This window comes from Camponotus floridanus, unplaced genomic scaffold, assembly GCF_003227725.1.
Source record: "Camponotus floridanus strain SB8 unplaced genomic scaffold, Cflo_v7.5 scaffold14, whole genome shotgun sequence".
Lineage (NCBI taxonomy): Eukaryota > Metazoa > Arthropoda > Insecta > Hymenoptera > Formicidae > Camponotus > Camponotus floridanus.
The window spans coordinates 1150923-1178361 of NW_020229259.1; the positions used below are offsets into that span (position 1 = coordinate 1150923).

At 31.0% G+C, this 27439-nt stretch overlaps 1 protein-coding gene across 3 annotated transcripts; it reads right to left on the reverse strand.

Moving 5' to 3' along the window:
• Positions 1 to 226: 226 nt before the first annotated feature.
• LOC105249007 (Diuretic hormone 44) lies at positions 227 to 25541 on the reverse strand. 3 transcript variants are annotated; one of them, XM_011254132.3, is made up of 4 exons: positions 25161 to 25541; positions 4306 to 4482; positions 1829 to 2164; positions 227 to 1615 (listed from the first exon to the last, which is right to left on the reverse strand). In XM_011254132.3, the coding sequence occupies exons 2-4, from the start codon at positions 4480 to 4482 to the stop codon at positions 1586 to 1588; spliced, it is 543 nt and encodes a 180-aa protein (XP_011252434.1). In that variant the 5' UTR covers positions 25161 to 25541; the 3' UTR covers positions 227 to 1585. The 3 variants fall into 3 exon arrangements, with proteins under 3 accessions (XP_011252434.1, XP_011252435.1, XP_025262118.1); XM_011254133.3 differs by lacking the exon at positions 25161 to 25541 and adding an exon at positions 18185 to 18320; XM_025406333.1 differs by lacking the exon at positions 25161 to 25541 and adding an exon at positions 16756 to 16777.
• Between the last annotated feature and the right edge of the window lie 1898 nt (positions 25542 to 27439).

The following is a 27439-nucleotide window of genomic DNA, read 5'->3' on the forward strand; positions in this document are numbered from 1 at the left end:
TATTTATAAATTATTTCTTGACAAATATATTTTTACATTATATATATTAGTTTTTTTAATGATGAAAAATGTTTTGAAGAAAGAGTATCTCGATGTATTCTAAGTTCTACATATGATATAACATTGAGAGATGGATTGAAAGAGACTTGATAACATTACATTTTTTTGAATATTCTAAGATCGCATTTTAATGAAACAGATTGAAACAATTATAAATTCTTTTTTTTTATATTTTTGTGTGGCACAATCGTATCGTGTCGAATATTAAATAATTATAATAATAATGCATATACACATTTTATTTGCTATATTTTCCGCAACACTTTCAATCCCGTGCATTACTTTAGACACTTTGTTCGATAATCGCTGCTTTTGTACTCTTGTTACGATAAATAACAACTGAATAAATATACAAGAAGAAACAATCGTACAGTTTTCAGTAATTAAAAAAAACAATCATACAATTATCAATAATTAAAATTAAATTAAATTAAGAAAGCAAAAATAAGATACATACTCGTATAAAACTGTTTCTAAATTAGTATGCAGAATACATTTGTTGTACTTTATTGATCTTATCATGTATTATAATAGTCTTCTCTCAACATTAAATAGTATATCTGATTTCTGGATCCTTTTATAAGATTTAGCTAATTCGATTTGTGGACAATTTCTTTGATTAACACACTATGCAGAAAATAGACGTTCAGAGTTGCAAACTGCAGATACATATATGCAGCCGAGTATCTCTTGCATCCAACGATCGACGCTGGTACATATGAGAGGCAATATCGCTCTATCGATATAACAAAGTATTTGTACATTCACATAGAGATTAGCAAAAGTAAAATAATAAGTTTAATCAACTCATGTCGCTCTCTTACATCGCGTTGTCTTCAAGTGCAAGTGCGAATAATAGAGAAATGCTGCGGATACAATTAAATACATACTAACGATAAGAGGAACGGGGGATGTTCTCTGCGAAATAGAAGAGCTTAGACAAGATCACAATGTATAATACTGCTTCGTTACACCTTTCTCCATGTCCGAAGAAGCTAAGATATAGAAAGGAACTAAGTAGCTCTTGGATAAAGTTCTCAGATCTTTGCACGTTTGTTTGAAGAATGTTACGCGCAATGGTCACAAATTTGTCATACATTATTGTACGCATCTTCGAACAATACATTTTTCGCGATTTTTTATTCTTGCCAAGCCAAATGCAGGGTTGTGCCTTAATATATTACGACTAACTCAATAAATAAACGCTAAAATTAATAGAATTACATAGTAGAGAATTATCGAAATTATTATACGCAGAATATTTCGATTTTTCAATCAGGTTTGCTCGCATCTGTTATACACGCTCATTCGTAAAATTTAAATATTTTTTACACTTTGTATCGCCTGTCTCAATTGCCATCATTCGTAATAAGATACTTGTCACGCGAGAAATATGGATAAATAAGAAAAAACAAGGATAAATCGATAAAATAACTTATTATAATGATGATCGATTAAAAGTCGCATATAGCAATAAAGCTAAGATATCGGATCTGGAGTTTTTCTTCGCTGGTCGAGGACGCGGTTACAACAGACGTAGTTCGTTAGCCTGCACCTGAAAGATTAACATTAATATCAATATATGCTCTTGTAATGTTCTAATCTTTCGAATTAATCTTTCTCTATAAAACCAATCATATCGACGATCTGATCTAAGAATTATAAATTGACAAAACAAAGGAGCTTTTTTTAATTATTTTTCAACGCCTCCTGAAATGAATCGAAAACAAGGAATAAATTTGAAGAAAGAGAAATAGGCGATTCGTACTCTAGTCATCTGATCGTCTTGCGATCCGCGAAACAACGGATCTTCCTCTTCGATCCACTCGATTCTGTTAAACTGCAATGGTTGGTTTCGATCGTTCCTCGATTTGTCGGATCTCACGATCTTGCCAGCATCTGATACCGGCACCGATCTCTTGCCAATATTCTCGAGGAAGCGGCGATTTTCTTCAATCTGCCGCTGGTCCCGTTCCTGCTTCCTGCGAGCCAGCTCCAGCATGACTCTGTTTCTCAACACATCCAAGTTGTTGACGATCGACAGGGATCCGATTCTCTTGGTGCGCGTCACGTCCGATCCGAGCTCGTTGCCCAGTATCTCGTTCTACGTGTGACAAATGTAATTACAATCCTTAAAATATTGATACATTAAGCAGAATACAAACACATTTATAATCTATTGTCCATTAAAACAAATAGTCTACTATTAAAATGAATTTTAATTAATCGTGCATAAGAGAGATATAATTTTGTTAATTTATAAATAAATAAGATTTCCTCCGATGTGATTAAAGATTTTTAAATACAGCTATTAATATTTATAATAGTATTAAATATTTGAAATAATAATTCTTTTCATTTTAAATTAAAGCTAATTATATTATATTGTAAATAAACAATTAATTTAATTCAGATTAACAGACTGTGTATTTTATCGAATGTTTTCGCAAAACGATTTTTCTTTAAAACTGGCTCTCTTTCTTTCTTTCTCTTTTTCACTTTTGATCGCACAAAATATTCAATTTACATACAATCTCGTCGTTGCGAGCAATTGCAAATTTTGCGCGATGCATAATGACATCCGAAAATGCGATTCTTCGAGACAAAGCTCGCAAGAGAGCTTTCAACTTACGTTGCATAATGCACTGAATCCGAAGATGCGCAGTTACAGACTTGGTAAAGAGCAAATAATGAATGTTACGTGAAGAATGGGACTCTATCATCATCGTGTCGTAAGTGTATATATATACTTTTACATAATATTGCTTGAAATGCGAATAAAAAATTGCAATTTGCAACTTCTTCAAATTGTTTTTAACAGTACTCGAAAATTTTTCATCTACTCTGTTTTGTCTAATCTCTTTAAATCACTCTTTTGATCAAAGAAAACTACGTGTATATCACATTTGTTCACAAAGAGCTGCTCTTAGACAATTTAATAATTCGATTTTGTGTTCACCACAACAAGAATTTAAGAAACGTAAGAAACGTAAAGGAGATTCGAGATAAAGAATAATATCAACGCGATATCATCATGTACGTAAATATATAATCTTTTATGCTAAAAAACTAATTTTCTTGAAAATCAGTTGCTTCCGGAGAGGAAATATAATAAATTTATTTTTATGCGATGTTGACAAAAGGATACATATTTTATACACGATGCGCATCTTTTCACATTCAATATTAAAATGATAAAGTGCGCTTGGAAGATGCAATAATATAAGTAATATTTCAATTTTTACTCCTTCAGCAAAGTATGTGCAACGAAAGTTACGAGTAAAAGAAGGTACTTTTGATCCTCGAAGCTTTCAAAAGTTATCCGCTCCGAAATAAAGCGAGGAAATCATACAGGATGTCGCAGAAAATAAGAAAGAGCGCAAATCCTACGTAATCCTACATGGCGTGAGGTCTCCCACGTATGTGCATCTTTAAACTAGAGAGAGGGAACATCTCCATTCATGAATCTTTTCCGATTTACTCTTGTTTACGTCATTTTACATCATGCGAATGCGAAATCAAAGCGCTTACTGTGTATCTCCTGCGTATCTTGTAAACGTGTGTGTTATCTATTTGTAGCGCGGATACTGCTAGTCCTGTACATAATTAACAATTCAAAACGTAAAGCGTGCCTATGTAAACTAACCGAACAATCCGATATGTGTCTCATGTCGATATAATAGTCCTTGCATTTGGAATGTTATTGTTGTTTCGCAACAAACGTGATTTCCGCGCGGACATGCTTTAACGCATTAAGGATTTATCAACGGATTATTGATGACATTTCCTCTTATCAGTTCAATTCTTTATCTCAAAATACCACTTGTTTTCTTTTGACTCTTTAAAGAATTCTCTTAAAAAGAATTAAAAATATTGTTTCAATTTTCCTAAAAGATAATTCTTTCAATTCTCTTAATTAAATAATTTTAGAAGATATAATAATACAGAAACAAATTTTGAAAGATAAAGCACAAGAAGTTTAAACGCATGAAATTGTTCCCGATAATTATTGGAGCAAAATGATAGAATTATTCAATACCTCATTCTTTTAAGAATTATTCTTTTTTACTCTGACCTCTGAAAAATCTAAGAGCATTTTTACGCACGCTTTAGACATATCCATCTTCGATTAAAGAGAAAAAACCACGATTTTTACGTCACAATAATGGAAATAAATGTAAGTGGAAATAAATGTCATGTATTATTTAGAAATGTCATGTATTATTTTGCCTGAAAAGAACATACCTCCAGTTCTGGTATCCTTTCATCCATCAACAGGAAAATTTTCGGACGATTATCCGACACATCTCTTCTCTCGTACGATGACAGAGGAGCGGAACTTGTGAGACCGATTATCGTCGTAGACGCCAGAATGCCGAGCAATATCATCGTGCAGGAAGAATGTAAATTAACAACGTTCATCTGAAAGATAAACGAGACATACGATAACCTATGGACAGAATACTTATTGCAGTAAGCCAGATTTTTTGAGTGGAAAATAATTTTATAGATATCGCTTTTTTCCTTATTTTCATAACATTCGTTCATATTAAATTGCATAACAACTTTATATTTGGGCGTATATTTCTTCACGCCGCGATACACTTTTATCTTCAACTTTTGCATCATATTTATGCATGGAGATAGGAGAAGTTCAAAGAAAAAACAATTGCAACAGATCTATAAATTAAGTCTAAATATAAGTGAATAATGATGAAATCAACAACAAATTTATGACGCCAGGTTATCGCGCGTAACTTTTTTTTCTCAAGGCTCTTCCTATCTTCCAAAACCTACACGATCTGAGAGCAAACATCCTTTTATCGGCTTTGTCCTCCGTCATCCATCACAAAATGATTCATGGAGAAGGTGAATTTCAATGCAAAAGAGCACGTGAAAAGAATTAGTTTGCGCGCGAGTTGTTGCCGTGCCAACATCCGATAGATTTAAGCTTTCTATATCCCATAATTCGCGTTAAAGCACGCATCTCTCGACTATGAGAGAGACAGAGAGAGAGAGATAGGGAGAACTTGTTAAATTATTTTAGAAATTTGACAATCGAGCAATAACGTTCTTTGCGAAATGCAGTTTCATAATAATTCGATACTCTGATTTCTTAAAATCTTTTTATTACTTGTAATTACATTATACATATATAAAAAATAATTTTTTATTATATATGTATGTAAAAGAGTTTTTAAAGTTTCAATTTTTATGCATATTTTTCAATTTTTTGCAATCTTTCCATCTCTCTTGTCGAAAAAGATTATTTCAATTTCGTTTCAATTAATTTTTTTTCATCTATACAAATAAGGCCTTTTAGAACTATCAAGTTTGACTTTAATAGTAGATTCTTATATACAAGTTTAAATAAATTTGTTCCAAGAATTCGAAACAATTTTTGAAAATTTATTATTCTTAGTCTACAAAATTCTATAATTATTTCAAATTTTCATCTATAACCATTATTATTATATAAATAAATCCAATAGCAAAAGGATTAATAATATAAATAATAATAATAAATCATCGTCGTCGTCGTGGGCGTCGTTGTTGTCGTCATCGTCCAGGTTCATTAACACCGAAGGTTTAATTTGCCGCTCGTAATTTAAGGTTGCCGTCCTGCTTTTCAATTACCATGTTGCGAGTCGGTCGGCGACTCGATTCCAACAGCTTGATTCCAGCCCTCTCTACCATAATTTTTCCTTTCTAATGTTGCAAAGATACGCGTCATTTTTAATTAACACCCAGGCAGAGATTGGTATCCCAGGGTGGATTAGATATCTTGTCATCAATGTAATTAGCCCTGACGTCCCTTTTTACTTGGACGATTAATAGACAACGCGGACGTATAAAAGAACCAATGGAATCAAATAAACGAAATGTATGGCACATTCTTTACATTTCTGTCACCTTGTTCAAAGTAAACCAAGTTCTCTTTCGAGAAAAAAAATCTTGTCGAGCATTCTTTTTTAAAGACTTGGAGACACACCATAATTTCTCACTTTAAGACGTTAATGCAAACATAAGATATACCATTACGTTGTAGCAACGAAGGTGAAAAAAAAATTGAAAAAATAAGAATTTTATAAAGAACAAACGTATAATTATTCCACGTTATATTACTAGTCTTCCTCTTTCTCGTAAGAAAAACATCATCAAGCATATTGTGACTACTAATGATTGACTGTATTCGTGAAAAAGGCAAATTCTCTTCGTGTTGTGTTTATATTTTAAAGAGAATAAATATTTTCCTCGTGTTATGTCTATATTTTAAAGAGAATAAATATCATCATTTAATCGTAATAATTGTTATTGAAAATTTTAAGGACCGATAATGAAACACACTTGTAATGTAGAACTAAGTGATAATTTAATCAATGTGCTAGCGACGATTGATCGAACCATCAGTCATCGCACGCACGCGAGCGAAATTCCGCATTAATAAATATTGATTGTAATAGTAAAATATTTATCGACTAAATTAAATTTCAATATAAATTTAACAATTATTAATATATATTGTGACACTCTATTAATATATTATTAAGATATTATGCAATATAATGAAGTCAATAATGTTAATTATAAAATTAATTAGAATTATAAAATTAATTAGAAAATAATCAAAAGTAATGACTATTTAATATAAATTATTTATTATTTGTTATTAATTAAAAAATTAATTGAAATTATTTATTATTGATTAATAATTTAATAGAAATTATAAATTTGATTAAGAAATAATAATTATCAATTCACCTTATCACAATTATCTCCCAATCCTTCAATCGTGATCGGTTTCAGTAGAAAAAGCCTTATCAAGTCAGACCAAAAGCCTTGGCAAAGTCTGTATAAAGCAAGATCTTTCGAATTGCCGAATTATTTAGAAAAGCGTCACTACATGATATTTTCCACTTCGTTTTCCGATATGCAAAATAAGGCTCGATGTAAATGCAAAGAAATTAATTTATTCGAACGAACTTAATAATGTTATCGCGATAAATTGATACGCGAATGTAGATTGAATTACCTTCTCGTTTTCTGAATGACGGTGCGTCAACGCGTTAGTTTATGTAAGTGTCCACTAATTGAGTGGCTCGAACGAAATGAATTACGCGTGCAATAGCGTGTCGTTAGGGATTGCCAATTGATGCGCAATCTTTTGGCCACTGATGCAATTCTTTTAGTAGCTTTTATTTATCGCTACTTTCCAACACGTTCGCTTTGAATCTGCGATGAGAGAAATATCCAACAGCCCTGAGCGATAAAAATCTTTGTATATTTTCGAGGAAAATTAAACGAGAATTCCTACAAGTATCTCATTTTTATGATAAATTTTATAGGCAACTAATACCTATGTATAGTTTATAAAACATACGTATAGCTTATTTTTACCCGCTTAAAAAAGATATGAACGAAACGCAATATTTTTGCACGTAAAGTCTAATTTTCATGATTTTTTATTCTTTCCTAGTTCGTTCAACTTCTTTAATTTGGCTACTATGTTTCTCATCATAAACTTACTTCCTACAACCCGCGTACAAAGATTGCGAAAATTTCTCTTCCTCTTTTATTAACTCTTAGTTCGCATCAGCAGGATATATTGGACGTGTGGTTTTGCTCTTATACATTGTGATTCTTAGATAAACAACAAAAACAAATCGATATCTTTTACGGCACATTTGAGAAAAAAATTTTTAACATAAAATTATTTTATAAGAATATTTTGAATTTTATATAAATGACGCAAAGAGAATTGATCTATTCGCATTTTGACGTTTCGAAAGTTCCAAAAAATTTAAATAAACAAATCGATATCTTTTACGGCACATTTGAGAAAAAAATTTTTAACATAAAATTATTTTATAAGAATTTTATATAAATGACGCAATATTTTATTTGAATTTTATATAAATGACGCAAAGAGAATTGATCTATTCGCATTTTGACGTTTCGAGAGTTTCAAAAAATTTATTTAAAGATATATGATTTTTTATAAACTAAAAAATTGACGCATTTCAAAAAATATTGCTACTACGTTAGATTTGCTAATATTTTTTAATTAATCGTTCGGGACATTCTTTATATACATACGTGCAACCGGTTACACCCAGTATCTTTACTAACACGTCTATGTAGACCGACAGTTGGAGTAGATACTAGCATCATCAATCGCAATGCGAATTTCATCATTAGATAAGCTCATCAATTTTGCCTCGTCAGAATTTACACGAGATAAAGATTTGCACGAAGATAAACGTATATATATTCATAGAGAGCGTGAACACCAAATGCATTTGTGTGTGACTCATATTAGATTTATGTCTTTAGAAAAAAATTTACGCAATATCAAACTTTGGAAATTATTGCCTTAATATTTATAGAATTTATTATTAACTAGAATTATTTATCATAAAATTATTAATCAAAATATTTTATTTCATACTGCTAATATTTAGCTGAATATAAATAGCCGCTATAACGTTAATATCGTCCGTTTAATTTAATCTGTTTGACGAAATTTACATCTCTCAAGCTTTCCATAAATATCGTACTAAACGTAGGTATATATCGAACCGCAACTGCTGTCATGCGCTTTTGTATGTAATGTTATCGACGGATTGTCGATAAATACGTTTCGAATAAACAACAGAAACGCACAGACACTATTAAACGTACATAATACAGCTTGTACGAGTCCTAGAAATCTGTACAAATAGTGCAAACGTCCATGCAAAGTCGGCCCGCATTTTGCTTCCATTTGGCTGGCATCGTATTCTGTATTCTCGATTCATTTTGTCAAAAAGTAAATAGCAAGCAAGAAAAAGGTACTCGAAAAAAGCAGCAAAGAAGGACGTCCTTTTTTACTGTGCGAATAAATTTATAATTTATGTATAGCGAGACATTTTCTTGGCAAAAAATACACCGGATAATTTATTATAAAAAAAATTATATATATATATGTGTTCCAATTTTATTTTAAAACCATTTTTTTTTTGAAAACTATTAACTGTAAAACTATTAATTGCGTATTAGTACGTCACATAGTTTGTTTCTCGATTACTCCATCGTTTCGCTGTGCAATGAATTGCAGCAAAACAATGAATTCCGTCCACGCTAGTTTTATACGCAATTGCGACGCAATGTCATATTTCAACTTATGCAATTAACAAACTCGTTTCTTTTTGAGAGATAGAATGTAGATTTAGATAGACGTGTAATTCACATGTTATTTGCTTCAGGTTTTCAATTATTCATTACGAGAAAAACGAATCCAAACATAGTAACAAGTAATTTAAAGTTATATAATAGCAGACAGTTGCAATGCGGAAAATATCCTATATTATATTATATTATTGTCGAACAAATGATTTTTTTTTCGATTTTTCAGAGTATTTTACAAAGGTTCTATATATAAAATTATTATGATATAACGATATTATTCTTCGCTTTTCAATGAACTCTTGCGTGTTAATACGTAGTGTTACGTTAATATTCGATAGAAATATCGCGTATTATGACGTACCATTAATCTATCGAATTTTTTATTTTTATCATTGCGTGTCTTTGTTGAAACGAGCGATATGGCGCGCCATTACCAATCGTAGTTACAAGTAGAACGAGTAAATTTGTAGTCGGACGTCTGAGTATATCTCGGGCTTTAAAATTGTTGCTTCTCTGTAATTATGGTTACGATTCTCCTCTACGCTTTTTCTCAACTAAGAATTTATAAATATAAATTGAAAGGAAGACTTTAAAACATATACAGAGGATCTTACAATCTTCGTACAATATTTTAATAGTGTATTCTACAGATAAAATAAAGTAAAAAATCTTGAGTCGTTTTTGAGCTGATAAAGGATCAAAATTTATCAATCGTAGAATTTTCAGATCTATAATTATACATATGCGCATACCGATCTGTCATCTGTTATTGATTTTTACAAATTAGGTAATATTTAGGATTTTTACTGCAGCTTATTGTTGATTTTATTGTTTGTTATGTCTATAAATATTACATACGATAATTAATATTAACGAATTAAATATTGTATGTAAAGTATTTGATTTTCTCTTCTTAAATAACAATTAAATGATTCATTAATCATATAATGATTAATTTATCATATTTAAATGGAATTATTAATTAATATTTTTACATATTTAAAAAACGTTTATTTTTCTTTTGATTGGAGAAGTATTTGTGGAAATCAATTAATTCATTAACTATCTTGTAAAAATCAATAACAAGTGACAAGTTATATAAGTAATTACGAGCCTAAGCATGAGAATTCTAATGTTGCAATCATTGATAAACTTTGAGCATTTATAAATAAAAAATTATTGTAACCTCGATATCTTCTTGATTTTTTCATTTAACCTCTAGAATACACTATTAAAATATTATACGGAGGTTGGAAGATTCTATATAATTTACTTATTTACTTATAATTTATCTATATTATTTTACTTTAATTATAATTTAATTGCGATATAAATTGTCTCTTAATAAGCAACGAATAGAGTAATTAATCATTTGAGCACGATAACTTTCATTTGTTTTGAATTACTCGAATGCATTTTTTTCGTTAATCTCCATAAACGCGTTATAATATTTACGAATCAATTATAAGTATCATCAACTTTGATAATCTATAATTTCGCGTTATACTCTGGTGCGGCAGCTTGTTTATCAAATGTAAAGAAGTAAAAATTTGCGTCATTTTTTTTTCTCTTTTCGCCGATTCTCGATCTTTCTTAGAGGCTGACATCAGTAAACAATATCGACGATGCGGAATGATTCGTTTACACTGATATTTACCTACACAAATCATCCGTGTTTGTTATATATATATTGAACTAACATAAGTTATAGCTTTTATATGCGACGAAGAAATATAACTACGAGCGCAACATCGTATTTGCTCGAGAAAATACAACAATCTTCAAAATTTATTTTTAACGAATGGATATGATTCATTGATTAATTAATTTTCTAATTATCATATGGATAATTGGAAAATTAATTACTCACATCGAGTATGTTAACAAACTGCAGCAGAATATACTTTTCATGAATATGATAAATTGAAAATTGAGTTGTGCCAAATTTAATCGTTATATCAACAATTGACACGTGTTTAAATATTTACAATTTTCGAGAATCCGAATTTTCATGAGATTGGATATATTATTTATAAAACAGTACTGTTTATCTATATATTTTATGAAATTAAATTTTTTTAAATTAAGATACAGAAAAGCAAGCGATTTTAAGTTGTCGAGATGAGATTTGCAGTAACAAATGTTTGACGGATAATCGGTCGTGTCATGAAATAACGCTCATACAAATAACGAGAAAAACCGATTGTCATGGCTGATTTATTTCGATCTATTTGAATAAAAAAATAAATTTTGATAGAGAAAATTCCGCGTCAAATGTCAAAAATTTCGCACGTGGATATATTTGAAAGGACAATTTAAAAACATCGAATGTATTTTTAAAAGAAATTTATAACAAATTTTTCAGCACGATTTAAAGAATAGCAAAACAATAGCAAATATTATGGTAAAATCAGAATTTTTAAGAGATATATTTTTGGAATAAACAGCAATTGTTTTTCGAATATGAAAGTTTGATCACAAATATATATATATATATATATATATATATATATACACACAATATATATATATATATATATATATATATAATATATATCACAAATATAGATATAGATGATCAAATAAAAACGATACTTTACTTAGAAACTGAATTAAAATTTATTTACAAAAGAGGGCGGATGTTTATTGGAATTTTACTCTTTGTGAACAGCTTTTACCTTTCACAAGGAATTTAGCAAAAATCTTTATATTAAATACATTAGTAAGTCTCTTATTTTACGCACTTAACTTTCTCTATCATTTCGAGAATATTCAAATTTTCAAGAATATTCACAAGAAAAAAAAATCGTTTACGCAATACAATTTTGCATTGTTATTAAAAATTCTTTGGCTTTAAATTTCATTGTTATTTTATAATCCAGTAATGTATACAAAACAAAGCTAAGGATATTTTATGCTATCTAATGTAGGTAAATACATTATCCTGAACGTGACGAAGATATTATACAGACAGAAAAGGTTAAACAATAAGATCATGTAATATTTTAAGAATTTCAGCACCGTGAAATCAGATAATCTTGCGAGATTCTAATGCTGCAACGTGTTACAGCACTTTTATTTGAGTTACATGTATTCTCGTAACTAAAATAAGCAAGAATATTTATGTAACTGTCATTTTAATGCGTAAAAATGTTACTGTAAAAATAAAAAATATTTAAAGTCAATTTTGACATGTATATGTGTTGCTTATTTCGTGAATATTAAAATTATCTTTAGAAAATATATAAGAAAAATATATTATTAGATTAACAAATGTATATTATATTACATTATAGATGAAAAATATATTTTTTTAGCTAAATATATCTCGAAATATTATAAAAAGTGTAACATCAATTATCTCACGATATAGTAAGGAGCATGTCTTTTTCCTTAATTGAAATAAAGGTAAATGGTGCGGACGTTAGTTTAGGCGAGCGAATTAAGATGTAAATCAAGGGAATAAAGATGAGGCGAATCGTTTAATGTGACGTTCAGCGTGATATTCTAAAAAATGGCAGACTTATTCAAATGTCGCCGGCTTGTTGAAGTGTCAACGGAGCATTATTTTAAATAATAGCACGATGACGTGTCATCATTTGCTACCTAATGTACTCGCGCGCAGATGACGTACTTATAAGTATCTGCTTCTTTCATAAAATATGCTTTGCAATATAAAACTTGCTTGTATGGTATCATGTCGTGATACAAAAGCCGTCGTTTTATAAAGATAATTGTAATTTTTTAAATAATTTGATACTTTCACTGAAAAATTTTGCCCTATAGAAATAAAATTTTGCATCTTTTTAATAGGAAAATTATATCTCTTAAGAAAAAAATAAAATTTCCTACAAATAAATAATAATTATATACAGTATCTTAAATATAACAATATTATTTAAAAGTTTATTATTAAAAGTTTAAAACTTGTTAAAGCCTATTATAATTTTACTTTTTAATAATTGTATCACTTTTAATCCTCTTAATAATTATATCATTTTTAATTTAATTCTTTTAATAATTATCTTTTAATAATTTTAATAATTTTTTATTATCATTTTTAATTTCTTTTCTAGAGAAGTAGATCTGTAGAGATTATATCAAAGTTACATGTGTATCAAATGATGCCGACTAAATAAGACTATTCTAAGCTCATCATCTATCACGATACGATTCGCGAATTAAAGATCTATTGAGCGAAGTAGCGCGCTCTTTTACAAAGGTACTTGGTTCATTCATCATTTAACTGGCGACACGCGCGATGCTGCCGCACTTTAATTCCGGAGCATTGTTTTAATGAGAGGCGATGCGGTCGCACGTGACCGAATTTAATTTAGCCAACACCTTCGAGATACCTTTGAGTAATTTTTCATCTACTATGTTCTCTCTTTTCTCGTCTCTTTCTTTTCTTGTCGTACGACGATAGGTACTATGTACCTCCTAGGTATGATTTACACGTACAAAACCCTGATTTGTCTCTCGCCACATCTTATAACTCACTCGTTAAAAAAAAGGTTTTAAACTCGCTCGTATTATCCTGATATTAACCTGTCTGTTTGCAAGATATATTCGTGAAGTACTAAAATTTCAATCGTGCATGATCGAAAAGCTATCAGCGTGTCACATTTATTCCAAAAAATTCTAAGGGATGACACTTCGTATCAGCTGCGAATAGAGCAGTTAATCCAGATTTAGATCGGTTACAAAAAGCGAGGAATCCGCTTAGCGATTATGCTTCAGCGAAGCGTATCATTGCGCGTATTACGTCTTCCCCTTTGCGTTTGATGTAAATGTCGACGGTGGAACTTAGGAAAATTCACTACGCGTGAGAAAGGAACCTTCCACGTCGCGGTTCGCCGAAGAATGAGTTAAGTCGGCCTGACAGATTTCAGCGGCAACTTTTCCCGACGTCTGAAATATCAGTTGAAGTTGGATTAATGAGTTTCTTCATTCCCTCGATTCACCGATCAGACGAGACGTAAAGTCATTGTTGCATCACGTCGCGTCATCATCTGTGTGTTCGAAGATAAATAACAAATGTCAGAAGCATAAAGTTTGCAATTAATTATTAAAAGAAGAAAATCGACTGTTTCGCGAAAGTTAGGCGAGTTTCTGGAGTATCTGTGAATGTTAACAGAGTTTGTTAACAGAACAAAGTGCTGATATATGCATGTCTGAATCAGGGATAAAATATTAGCCCGCATATTGCGTCCGCGGTCTAAAGTATATCCGCTTGGTACTTTGATGAAGCAAAATTCCGTGCGCGCTTGACCGCTCTCAGAAAGATAAACGTCACCGCTTTAACCAGTCGTGAGACAAAGGTACTCAAAGTCAGCTGTAGAGGTGAAACGGGACGGTAATGCGGAGCACGTCACCCCCACGTTTAGCGAAACACAAAAGCTTTATTTTTAGTCGCTGTAATAATGAATATTCTATGTAAATGCGAGAACAAAAAATTTTATTCAAAAATTCGTATTTTCCACAAATGCCATCAAATTCATATATATATATATATATATATATATATATATATATGAATTTATAAATAAATTTATATATAAAATATTTACATTAATATTATATAATTTTCTGTAAGTATTGATATGGTTAAATATTGATAAGATTAAAAATATTAAAAGTGTATTGAAATCAAATAAATAAGACTTAAATTTGTACGATTATAATTAATACAATATTAATATTAATATTAATATTAATATTAATGTCAACATAAACATACATTTTATTCACCATAGCATTGATCACGGATTGAAATGAATGTGTTTATGAGAAAACATATTGATTATTACACAAATTTATTATATATTTACACATATAAGTAGAATACTAAATTAAATTCTTCTTCCTTTTATACTTCAATAGCAGAAATTTAGAATAACACGTGGAGAAATGTTAAAGATTAAATAATAATTTATATTAAATAAAATATTTTACATTTAAATAATGCATATCTCGACTTGCTTGTATCCTATGAAATAATAAATTCAGCAAATTTCTCACAGGAAATGTTCGCTTTTATAATAATCGACATATTGGATTTCAATAAATAAAGTAATGAGAAATTAATCAATGACGTTTCTCTTTTTATTTTCTTTCCTTTGAATGTTAATACGTAAAAAGGATAGTTTCCTTCAGAAAAATGTTCTCAAAAGAGTCGTTTCTTTCTCTTTTTCCCCAAGTTTATTCAATGGTTTATATATATGTGTACATATACAATATCATCTTCATAAAGCTGTGCGATAAGCACGCATTGACGAAAAAGCATATGTTCATCTATGTAATTGAAATCAATTTCTCGTGTGAATATCACGTAATTCGATGCATTTGTTTGGCTGTTATCGAGAAAATTGTCGTTCTAAGAGAACGAATCAATCCACATGGACCATGTATCACGCACACGTGCAATCATATAATGTATTTTCCTACGACTTCGTATATAATAATTTTTCCTCTCTCGATATTTTCTCCTTGCACACGAGAACGAATCAATCAATCGCTCTCGCTCTGGTATTTCAACACAGATTTATCCGTGCTTTTCATCTCGTTCGCTCGTTGTATTCGCCTGCATGATGAAGGAAACCTTAAGAGGCAGTAATTCGATGCGTTCTCCTCTGTTTTGTGAAAAATACGCGAGCCTCCTTTTATAACGATGACGAGATACTCGAAGGGAAAATTGTGAGGCAGAAGGGTGGATTTTGTCGGTCAAAAATACAAGGCAATCAGGATGCAACCTTATGCCATAGGTCGACGATCGTGTAAATATAACCGGACACGACAAGGTAAACGAGCCATGTTTGAAATTATTTTCATCACGGTGTCTCGGATTTCCTAATCTATGGTCTATATCGAAGCATGTTAATTAACTTGTATTAAATAAAAACTACTAAAAATATTTAAGGACTGTCATTAAGGATCAAGTTTCAAGGGAATTGCAAATAAAAAAATTTCGCTCGAGATTTATAACGTTGAGTGGACTTCTTTACTTTAATAAATTTTAACTTTTGCTACTGATTCGTAAAAGTAATTGATGTTATATATTTTAGGAATCAAAGAAACAGGAAAATCCTGACATCCTGATTAAACTTCCTAAAGATTCAACTCTAAATTGGCAAAAAAGAGAGAGACGAAAAGAAAATTAATAGAGTGAAAAAAGAACTTAAAATGTTTTCAACGTTTTTGTCGTGTCTTCTCTACACGCTTTCTCGATTGCACAATCAAGTGAAAAGAGAACAAAAAAATTCTTGACTATTATAATGCAATATTAGAGGGAACATACGATTAATTCGTTAGCTGCACCAATTCAAGCAATCCTGATAAATTATGAAATACACGAATAAAAACCTCCATTTTTTTCTATAGTTTAGTTCTATAGGTTAAAGGAATGCAATATCGTTTTGTCCTTTATATTAAAGGGGATATTAAGTGCGAAATATTAAATATTGGTGTTGAAAAAAAAAGACTTATTTGCCGTAAATTTTGCCCTCGTGCACATCTCAATACGCTTACCTACAACTCAAGTATGGAAGTTGATGCAACGTAATAGCAATCGAGGCTTGCTATAAAATCCTCTCGCTGTGCCTTTAATTCGAAATACGCTCGTCATCATTTCCATATCGATTATCTGTTAACAGCGGCATTACATACAAACATTACATATGTACAGATGCACTTCATTCCCATGACGCCAAACGATTCGCCTCGTAAAATGATGAGTAAGGGCACGGATCATCGCTTTAGCATCGTATGTTCAACGTTACAATTTGATTTGCGATAATATGACAACAATTTTTTACACATTTCCTCGCAACGAGCGATAAATCTTTATCGTTCGCTTTAATACGAACGAAATCTCTTCCCGTGTAAGAGCGTACGCAAAAGAAGAGAAACAACTTTTACAATTTTACTTGTAAAAGATGTAAACACGTAAGCAAAGAAGAAGATAAATTCACGTAATGCATTATATGGTATGAGACAAAATCATATTTAAATAATATTGTGCAAAATATTTCGTTAATTAAATTTTCGTTAGTCAAATTTTTATTTCAAAATTGTTAATCTTGATATTTTTTATCGGCATTTTGCTCTAAATTGAATTACAATATAAAAAGGTTATCTATTAAATTAATAAAAGTAATTTAATAAAACCGTAAAAATATAAAAAAAATTAACATTGTTGAAAAATATTACGATCGTAAAGGATAACAATTTGCGAAAATTTCTCGGCAATAATTTTATCGAAATGTGAAATTAAGGAAGTAAAATTAAGGGTAACGTCGATACTAATTCATCCTCTTTAGTACGTACACTGTTATTAGACTGGTCATTAAGTAGTGTTCAGTGAACGATAAGGTGTTCTCAGATTATTATCCAATTGGAGTAACTAACTCAATCACCTCGCAATAATGATAATTCAATAGAAGAATAAGTGATAATTAGTGCACATTCTTAAAGATAGAAATCTAATTAAAATTGGTGCTGCTGTCTTTCTATTGCGCTGAATAGTAATATCATTAATTAGAAGATACGACATTTTCGAGTGTAATCGGGAAGTGATGGGTCATATAAAAAAATACGTAAAATTATATATATATATATATATATATATATATATATATAATTTTAAAAATTAAAATCTCTATTATTAAATTATTAAATCTCTAATTATTATCTCTAATTATTATATATATAATTTTAGTTCTAAGAAAAATAATTTCTCCCCAAAAACTTAATTTTTATATTTTATAAATTATTTCTTTCTCTCTCTTTCTCTCTTTGACTCCTCTCTTTTCATAATATTATCAAATCAAATTGTCATCTATGGATAACTTCCGGATATCTTTTCGAGAGATTCTTTCTTCAAGAAACGTAAGCATAAATTATTATCGAGAACGTGATGACAGTCGCAAATGATAATTTTAATCCTATACAATCATACCTTGCACGGTGGGGTTTCCTATGCGAGCTGCTATTGAACTTGTCATTATCGCTTGTCGTTCGTCGATGACACTGGGAAAGTTACTCACGGAGAGCGGCCATATCCCGAGCATAAACGTCAAGATAGCGCGATTTCAGCTCTTTGGCGCCGGTTAGGCAGATAAAGCTGCGCCAAGCGCCGGCTTTAGTGCCTAGCAGCAGCAGCCTTCGGTGTGTAATTGCTTCTAATTTTATACACTTTTATCGTTTATCGTCGCCGCCAATTCTTTTTCCGTCCTCGTCCGGAGCTACGCGTCGCCGTCGATCGCCCCCCGGTCCACACCGCGCGTGATTCGTATTCGCGATAAATCTGCGTAATAGTGGCACGTGGTACCCACTGTACACACGGGGTCAGTATTGTCTTAACACATGAATCCATACGCGTAGGAGATCTATTCGAGGCATGATTCGTCTCTAAATATTTGCATGTCATGATTATTAATTATTAATTATATAGAGAAATTTAATTACTAATTATTAGGGAAATTTAATTTTAGATTGATAATTTTGAATTAATAAATTTATATTAATATATTAATAATTTTATATTAATATTACTTTAATATATCGATAATTTTAAATGATAAAATATAATGAGATTTATTCCTATTAATAATTTTACTCTACGCTGGTAGCGTTAATGTTTCTCAAATATCATGACAAATATTTAGAAACGATATACACATGTCGAATATACGTCGATACGTTTAAATTCATATGCAGAGGCATTTCTGACCCGGTGTGTACCACGCTGTTCTAATTACATATCGGTGACGACGAAATCGTCAGTCTCTCGTGCAAAAATCATCCGACCAACGCGACATTCGTCGCGAGATAACAATTGCTAACTGCTAATGCGATACGAAAAGCTTTATTTTCATAAACTGGAACGTGTCCTTTTGCTCTCTTATTTACGCAAAGCATGCGCCTTAAAAAAAATCTCAATAGAAACGCGAGAGCACATGTTTAACATTCAAACAATGTGTTTGTATCTGTAAATAAAAAAAAAATGTCTAAAAAGTATAAAAATATAAACGCTCTGCAAGCAACGCTTTGTAGCGGAAGCAAAGGATTATTCGTACAAAATAGTAAAATGCATATCATTCTTTCACTTGTGAAAATAAAAGATTGTGCTTCTTTACTTTTAACTAGCAACAGCATTGGTTATTTTGTTGCTTCGTTACCAATACGTAACATAAAACCCGTTTGTGTATTGTATTCTACTCGTACAATAGATTACTCGGAAAAAATTCTACAATAAAATGTATCTTTAATAATGCGTTCTACAGTCGACACATTTTCAAAGTTCTACAAAAAAAAAAGTTACATTTCTGTGAAAATATATTAATCATTGTATATTAAAAATAATTTTTCTCCATTTTTTGGAGTTTTATTATATAACACAATGATGTGTGTTCGCCATAAAATTAAAATTCTTTAAAACTTTAGTTATGTTTACAGATGATATAGCTTCGTTAGTGAAAATTAGGTCAATTTGTCCAACAACATATATATATATATATATATATATATATATATATATAGTAATATGCAATTAAATTAAATTAATTAATTATTTAAATATTTTATAAATTATTTTATATCTTTTATGTCATCCAAGTTGTGTGTATGTATGATAATATTTATGTTACGTTATCATTGATAATTTTAATTACACTTGTATGCCTCGATTCGAATTACTTCAATCGAATTTACCATTGATTCATAGTAATGCATTTGGAAAATCAGTTAGCCGATCGCATCGCTGATGATCTGTGTGGTTATTAGGCTTAATAAGCTGCGGCAGTTCGATTATCTGCCCCTTCTGGACGCACGAATTCGGTAGATTCGAATTGTAAAGTGATTAATCCGTATAAATCTTAATGCAATTTTCTGCCTTGTAGCTCAATTTGATGGAGAAAAATTTTCAATATCTTTACATATTCTTCTTCATTCTTCTTGTTTTATTATTTTTTATAATATGTACATTATAATATCCTCTGTAGTAAATTACGTTTTTAAAAACGAAACATTTTGCGCAATTTCTTTTGTATTTTAATATTTTAGATTTAATTGTTAATTAAATTTCTTCAAATTTTTAATGCACTTGTAATTCTTTTCGCATAAAGCGATGGCTAGAAGAGAGAATCCACATTTGCTAGGTATTTTTTTATTATTATATTATTTTTACAATATGATAATAAAATGACATGTAACGTTAGCAATGTCGCCCGACTTTTAAAGATGTACTACGAAGTGGATTTACAATTTCAAAGAAATGTTCCAGGAAAAACTGAAAGTGCGACAACGGGAGAAGAAATCTAAAAGAAAGCTATCGAAATTATAAAATGAATCATCGTACACGTATGTATCGATCAAAAGATATCAAACTAATCTTCGCATTCATGAGATACTCTTGCGGATGATATCGGACCATGAGAGCATTGCACCAACATCCAATCAAACAGAAACTCAAAGCTCGTCTTGAGTTTCGTTACGCGATATACTATCTCTAGTTCAATGTAATATCCGCGAGAACGATGAGAATACAAATTAAAGTTTTATATCCCGACCTGGACGTTAGACAGCCGTCTGTTAGATAATAGAACGATGTGTAATTCTAGCGGCATAATGTTTCATCGCCCATTGAGTTTTACAAGTGTATTGCGAATTGAAGCGGATTTACGTAGTGAATTTAATGTAACGTTCTAAAGAAATGTTCCAGGAAAATATCAACAGAGGTGTATTATTTAGATAACATTGTCGTAATAAGCAAGAATAGACAATCTGATTCGCATAGAAAGTTAATGGACTGATACATTTAACATCAATTCTCGGAGTAACCCCAACAATTCGCAATTATAAATTCGCATTTTTAAAAATATTTTATAATTTATAATTTTTTTATATTTTTTATCACAACATTACGAAAATTTCAAATTTTCTCTATGGTTTCTGTAAATCTATCTGAAAATTTGCAAATATTAAAGAGGATATAATTTCATAAGAGAATCGTTTAATACGACATGGAGAGAGATAAGAGGTTTATTTAAATCTATTAGCTCTTTAACATGTAATTCAACAGTTTTGGATGAATGAAAGATTTACATCAATTTGTATAATTTACGTTAGAAAACTGCTGGAAGTTAAGACAAGAGCGAGAATAATTTTGTTATGTCCGAGCTGTCAGAACCGGGCACATTGTCGACGCGGAACAATCGCCATGTTCCACGCACGATTACTCGAGAGGTTCGCACGGTAGTTATCTACTCGTACATGTCGAATGGGAAATCGATCGTTTAACGTGCTCGAAACTTTCAACGAGAAAGAGAGTTCTGCTGTGGATTGTCGTCCACGTCCATAGGTAGCGGGCAGCCGAAAGAAATTCGATTAACACCGCGATACAGAAACGTTCGTTTCAAAATGTCACTCGCGCCAATGATTACACGAATTGCAGGCAATATTGAAAGTACCACGAGCTGCTGAAGCGACGTGCTAAAATTTCAATGAAAGCTCGATAATCATATCATTTAACTCGATTAATCAACTAGAAAATTCAGAGACTCCCTTTAGAAACTTGACAACTTTTCGTATAAGCGTATAATAATATTATATGTGTCTGTCATCTTCAAAATTATTACAAGTTTGAATAAGAAACATCATAAAAGTCAAGCAATTAATTTAAATAAAAGCATAATGTTGCAAAATGTTGCTTTTATTTTTCACTTTCCGTTGTATTTTTATATAAAAAAATATAAATAAAGATATATTAATACATAATAAATATAACTGATTAATAATTGATATAATTCAATGTAAAATATAATTATGTAAATTTTACAGAAGAAATAATACATAATTAAATATATATTTTATATACACAAAAAATAAATTAAATATATATTTTATATTCACAAAAAATTATTTATCAATTATTATTAATTATAACCAAAAAGTTACAAGTATGAGAATTATTCTGCGAAAATTATCTAATGAACAAGAGAACTCTCTTCATTTAATAAACAAACTAAATCGCTGTATTTTCGTTGTATTAAGAAAAGTTTCTAAACTCATAACATCTAAAAATTTTACGGGAATAAACTTTCTTAATTTATCATTAAACTCAATATCATTAAACTGTCGCAAAGTTATGATCAATAAGATAGATATGATTTTTGTAAATCTTAAATTTTTTTCTTCACGTGGTATTATTGCGGCAAAACTGTATTTTTGTTTTCGTGCAACAAGTGTAATGTTTACACTTTGTAATTAAATTAAATTTATTTACACGTAATTTCATTGTAACACAATATTTCGCGCTTCAACCTACTTGCAAAATATTAATCAACGAACTAAATAGATTGTTATGAAACTTGCGTGTCTCTCGGCATTAGCATATTAATTAAATTCTATGTATCCCTTGTGTCAATTGTGTCGAAAACATCGGTCAAGTGTATTCAATGATCAATGGCCCGTGTGAGATAAACGAAATCGCATAGTGTAAATATATTGAATGCGCGCTGCGATTTATCGCTCACCGAATCACGATTATACGGCGCCGGTTTTGATAGAAAAAAAGTGAACCTTTAGACAAACGAAATTTGTGTAAACGCCTGGGCAGACGTGAAGAGAGTGCCGAACCGTACCGTAAAAGTGGGATCGAAAAGTACGAGCGGGAAATAGCTAATAACGAGGTAGAAGCCGTGAAGCGATGGTGGAACGAAGCGAGACGTATAAATCCCGAAACCCGGGATAAATCGCGACGCAATATCGAAGGATCCAATATACTCGATATATACCCGTCGAAGCCATATAGCCGCAGGTTTGTTTTCCGTTGGCTCTATTCGTTCAAAAAAAAAAGTTTGATGTCGAATGCTTGTTTTATTATCGTGACGTTTATCGTTCCGCGGAATTGTACTGATCCGCGCATTTAATCTCGCTTATCAAACAATTATGGCACGCCCGTAAGAGCGTGATAATGATTCACCCATCAGCTGTTGACCTCCGAATATAATACCCTAATCGTAATTTTATCATATTAACTGGTTGAATTAATTATGATATTAATTCAACCAGTATATATATATATATATATATATATATATATATATATATATGTGTGTGTGTGTGTGTGTGTGTGTGTGTGTACGCATAATGTTAGGTATATATATATATAATTAGATGTGAAATTAAATAATATTTGTAGTTAATAATAATTATTAATAATTGTGTGAAAGAGAAATATATTAATTTCTAATCTATACCACGCGATCACTATATCCCGTGATATATATTATTATTATATCAGATTTAGAAAATTCATTTTTCAAAAATCATTCCATGCAATCGAATAAGCAATGAGATATTTAATAATATCTTATAGCAATTTTACCGTACAAACATCATAATGTTACGCGAGTTTGTTCATTTGTTCAATGTGTTGACGTAATAAAATAATGAAATATTGAAGAAACATTTCTCTTGCCGATATGTACATAAGAAAGTTTTTTCTATAAATAGAAATATAAACATACTCGGAAAATGAATGCAGATCCAGCCTTATTTATACAGGGTTAAATTTGGCAAATAAATGGCGACATTAATTCTCGAGTAAGAAACGTCATCGTAAGTGAATAGATACATATGTAAAAGAATTATAAAGAGGCATAGAAAAATAAACATGGAAATGGCAAATAGGATGAGTAAAACGGAAAGACGAGGAAGACAAGGGATATGGAAGAATTGTGAAAGAGAAAAAGAGAGAAGATGAAAAAAAGTACAAAGAAGGAGGATGTTTTTATGAGATGTAAAAGAATCATATATAAAACGAATTATTTATATTTCTGAAATTAAGTAAGAGGTAAGTTACATACACGTTCCATTTCCTACTAATTCGATATTTAATTCTATTTCATGGATCACTGCGTACAAAGCCCTGCTGCGCTCTTATATAATTGCAATTAAATATGGTATCAATTGATAATACTGTAATATTGATCCACAATATTAATTGGTTGATATTACAGATTCACATGAGCGCACCCTTTGTGTTTGCATATAATATTTATATATAATATATATAATATATTTATATATAATATTCGCTGTGCTTCGTAAAACTATGTGCACAGAAAATTTAATCAAAGTGAATCTGCCCGCGACAGAGCGGAATCTGACGATGCGCGAGACACACAATGATAAATAATAGACCTGTTCTCCGCGGGCAGCGTTTTCAATTTTCGCATAAATCAGAATTAGCGCGCGCATGACGCTAAATTAATATCCATATACTTTTGACTCGCGGCGTTAATATCGATAAAGTGTAAAGGTTGAGTTCGCAATAGACGCTGACGCGGTTTATCGGATTATCACAATCGATCGGTGTAAATAAATTTTATTATTTATGCTACATTCGTGATAACAAAACCGTGCAAATTGGCTGATCGTAAAACAGCATATGTAAACGACATACACAATGTATATGTATGCACAGATTTGTTTTGGCACTATTATTGAATCATAGATCGTTAGCAAAATTCTCAGATAAAGGAGCAATCGCGAATATCCAAACTACTTTCGGAGTCAATTTACATCAATTCTTTAAAGTCATCGTGACTTTTTGATTGTGACACGGTACACTTATCGATAAGAGTTGTAAACGATAAGAGAGCTGTATTGAAATTGACAAGTATGGAAAACAAATTTGTTTTCATACGAATAACTTTTATCCCGCGCGAGATCACTCCTCTTAAATGTATACAATTGTACACAATATTAAATTAAATATTAAATGTAAAATTTATATTAAATATAAAATTGATCAATGCCAAAGAAAAATAATGTGAAATAAGTTTAGCCAATTATTTCCCGAGAAGACGCAATCTTGGATCCTCCTTGAACGCGGTCGGAAGTTCGAAACGCGAAGGGAAGTCACTTACTTGTTGAATTTGCGGAGAATCCGTGGAAGAACCGGCCCGTGGGAGAATCCTGGATTAATACTCTCTCTCTCTCTGCGATTCTTTGCCAAAAATAAAGGAGCGAGTGCAACGCGCGAGGACGAAACTCCTCTTCTCAAGACAAACGTGAAGGTACGCGAAGGGCGACTTTGCCGATGACTTCCGGCCTCGATCGAGTCCTCGATATTGAAATCGTCCGAACTGAGGAGATGAGAGGAATGAAATCGGCGAAGAATAGCGATGGATACCGATGGATAGCGATGAGGGCCGTGAGGGTGACCTGGACAGGCGTCTTTAACAGGTGGCACGGCGGAGTTCCTCACTGTCCAGAGTGCTAACGACGTGTGACGTCGACGCCTCGGTGCGAGAGGGCTTTTATAGCCGGTCGGTGCCGCCGACTCGACTCGACCTCCACTCGGCAGTCTCTGCTCGACTCGGCGCGACCTTCCTGCCTGCTTGGAGACTTTCTTGGCCCTATCAACTGATTTGTCATTACACCCTCCACTCCCGAGTCCGCCACCCTCCTCTTTCTCTCTCGCGGTACCCCTCGCAACCACCATTTGTCGTAGGAGGGAAAGGATCCATAAAGAGAGACGTGCGATTTCGTTTAACGATGCGCGCTCACCCCTAAATACTTTCCGTTCTCACCCCCTCTCCTCGCGATTCTCTCGCAAAAATAATAAAGGATTGAATATCTTCCTTGTTTATGTCTTTTTTAACTCTACCTTGCGCCTCGTCGCGCTTTTATTTTAATATATCTTTTTATGATTTCTTTAAAGCTTATATTGCTGTTGTTTAATAAATGACAGGCAATTGGAACTTTTTTAAATTATTTTATACATATATATAATGTATATACAGCATTTAAAATATTTAATTATTATTACTAAATATTTAATTATTACTAATTATTTATACACTATATATTATTTAAATATTATTACATAGCAGTTTGTGAATTTTCCTTCTCATTCATCTTTTTTATAATAAATAAAATATTAAAAAACGAGTATCAACGTCAACGCGCGAGAAATGATGTAATTATGTAATTCAGGAAACTGGTCTCTGCTCTCGAAAAAAAATAAATTTCTTTCATTCATTTCGACATTATACAAATGAGGTAATTTATAGAGCTCATTAGGGAGAGATTGTTCTTTAAAATATAAATTTTCCATCAAGTTATTTTACGTCTATTCATGAAGATCTGTATTATTTATAATTACAAAATGAGAAACTTCAAGTGTATACAGTTCATTGTATACAGTTCTCAATTAATTTATTCATCATATTAATTAAACAATTAACTTGATTATACCCAAGATATTTTCTTTGTAGATTTTAATTCTTTGTAGGTTTATAAATAAATGAACATCATTTGAAATGGAAACGAAATATTTAATTATTTAATCAATCATGATATTAATTTAATCAACCTATTAATTTTGCTCTTATCGAACCCACATGAAAATATGGAAAATGTATATTGGCGTGGGACGAAATTACCGAACAAATCGTAAGGAATGATACATCTTTCTCCCTCTTCCTTTGATTATTTTTATTTGTCGTTCAGTAACAATACCCGTAAGAAAATAGCTGCGGTATACAATAGCCTATTGTAAGAATATTTCTACTTCAAAGTAAGCAATCACGGGATAAAAGAACGGATTGAAACGTAAATTATCAACAAGAATGAGTAAATGGTGATGTGCGCGAATAAATACGCTGTAAAGTGTTTAATTTTATAGGAGTAATTTTTAGGAGCGCTTTCCCTATAAAAAAAATTGCTAAATACTTATTGCATACGATCCCAATAGATAGATAATATTAGATATAAAAAATATATAATGCAAAAATATGTAATAATATTTACATTAATAATGCTGTTTACACATGCTGTCGAAGTTTATCTATATATGAAGAGCTAGCGGCGCTGATTATGAAAATGCAACATCTGCACAAGCACGATAATCAAGTTAACTGGATTTACGCCAGAATTCGTTCTAGTTACCATTCAATTTCGAATACGGTAATGGAACATTCTACTTGTTGCCGGAGATTTTATTATTTAATATTTTCCACTACATGTATGTAAATATATTCATAAAGAACGTCGAGATGATATTTATAAATAATATAATGGTATTTTCGTGAAATTTTAATGACACACTCTATTATATAATAACGACATTTAAAAAATATTATATACATTGTCACATATTTCCGTAAATCTTTCTTTTACACATAAATCAAAAAAGATAAGT

Coding starts and splice junctions, on each gene's coding strand:
- LOC105249007 (XM_011254132.3), bottom strand. CDS start 4,482: ATGAACGTTGTTAATTTACATTCTTCCTGCACGATGATATTGCTCGGC. Junction 2,165..4,305: donor AAAGGATACCAGAACTGGAG/GTATGTTCTTTT, acceptor TGTCACACGTAG/AACGAGATACTGGGCAACGA. Junction 1,616..1,828: donor AAGACGATCAGATGACTAGA/GTACGAATCGCC, acceptor TTAATCTTTCAG/GTGCAGGCTAACGAACTACG.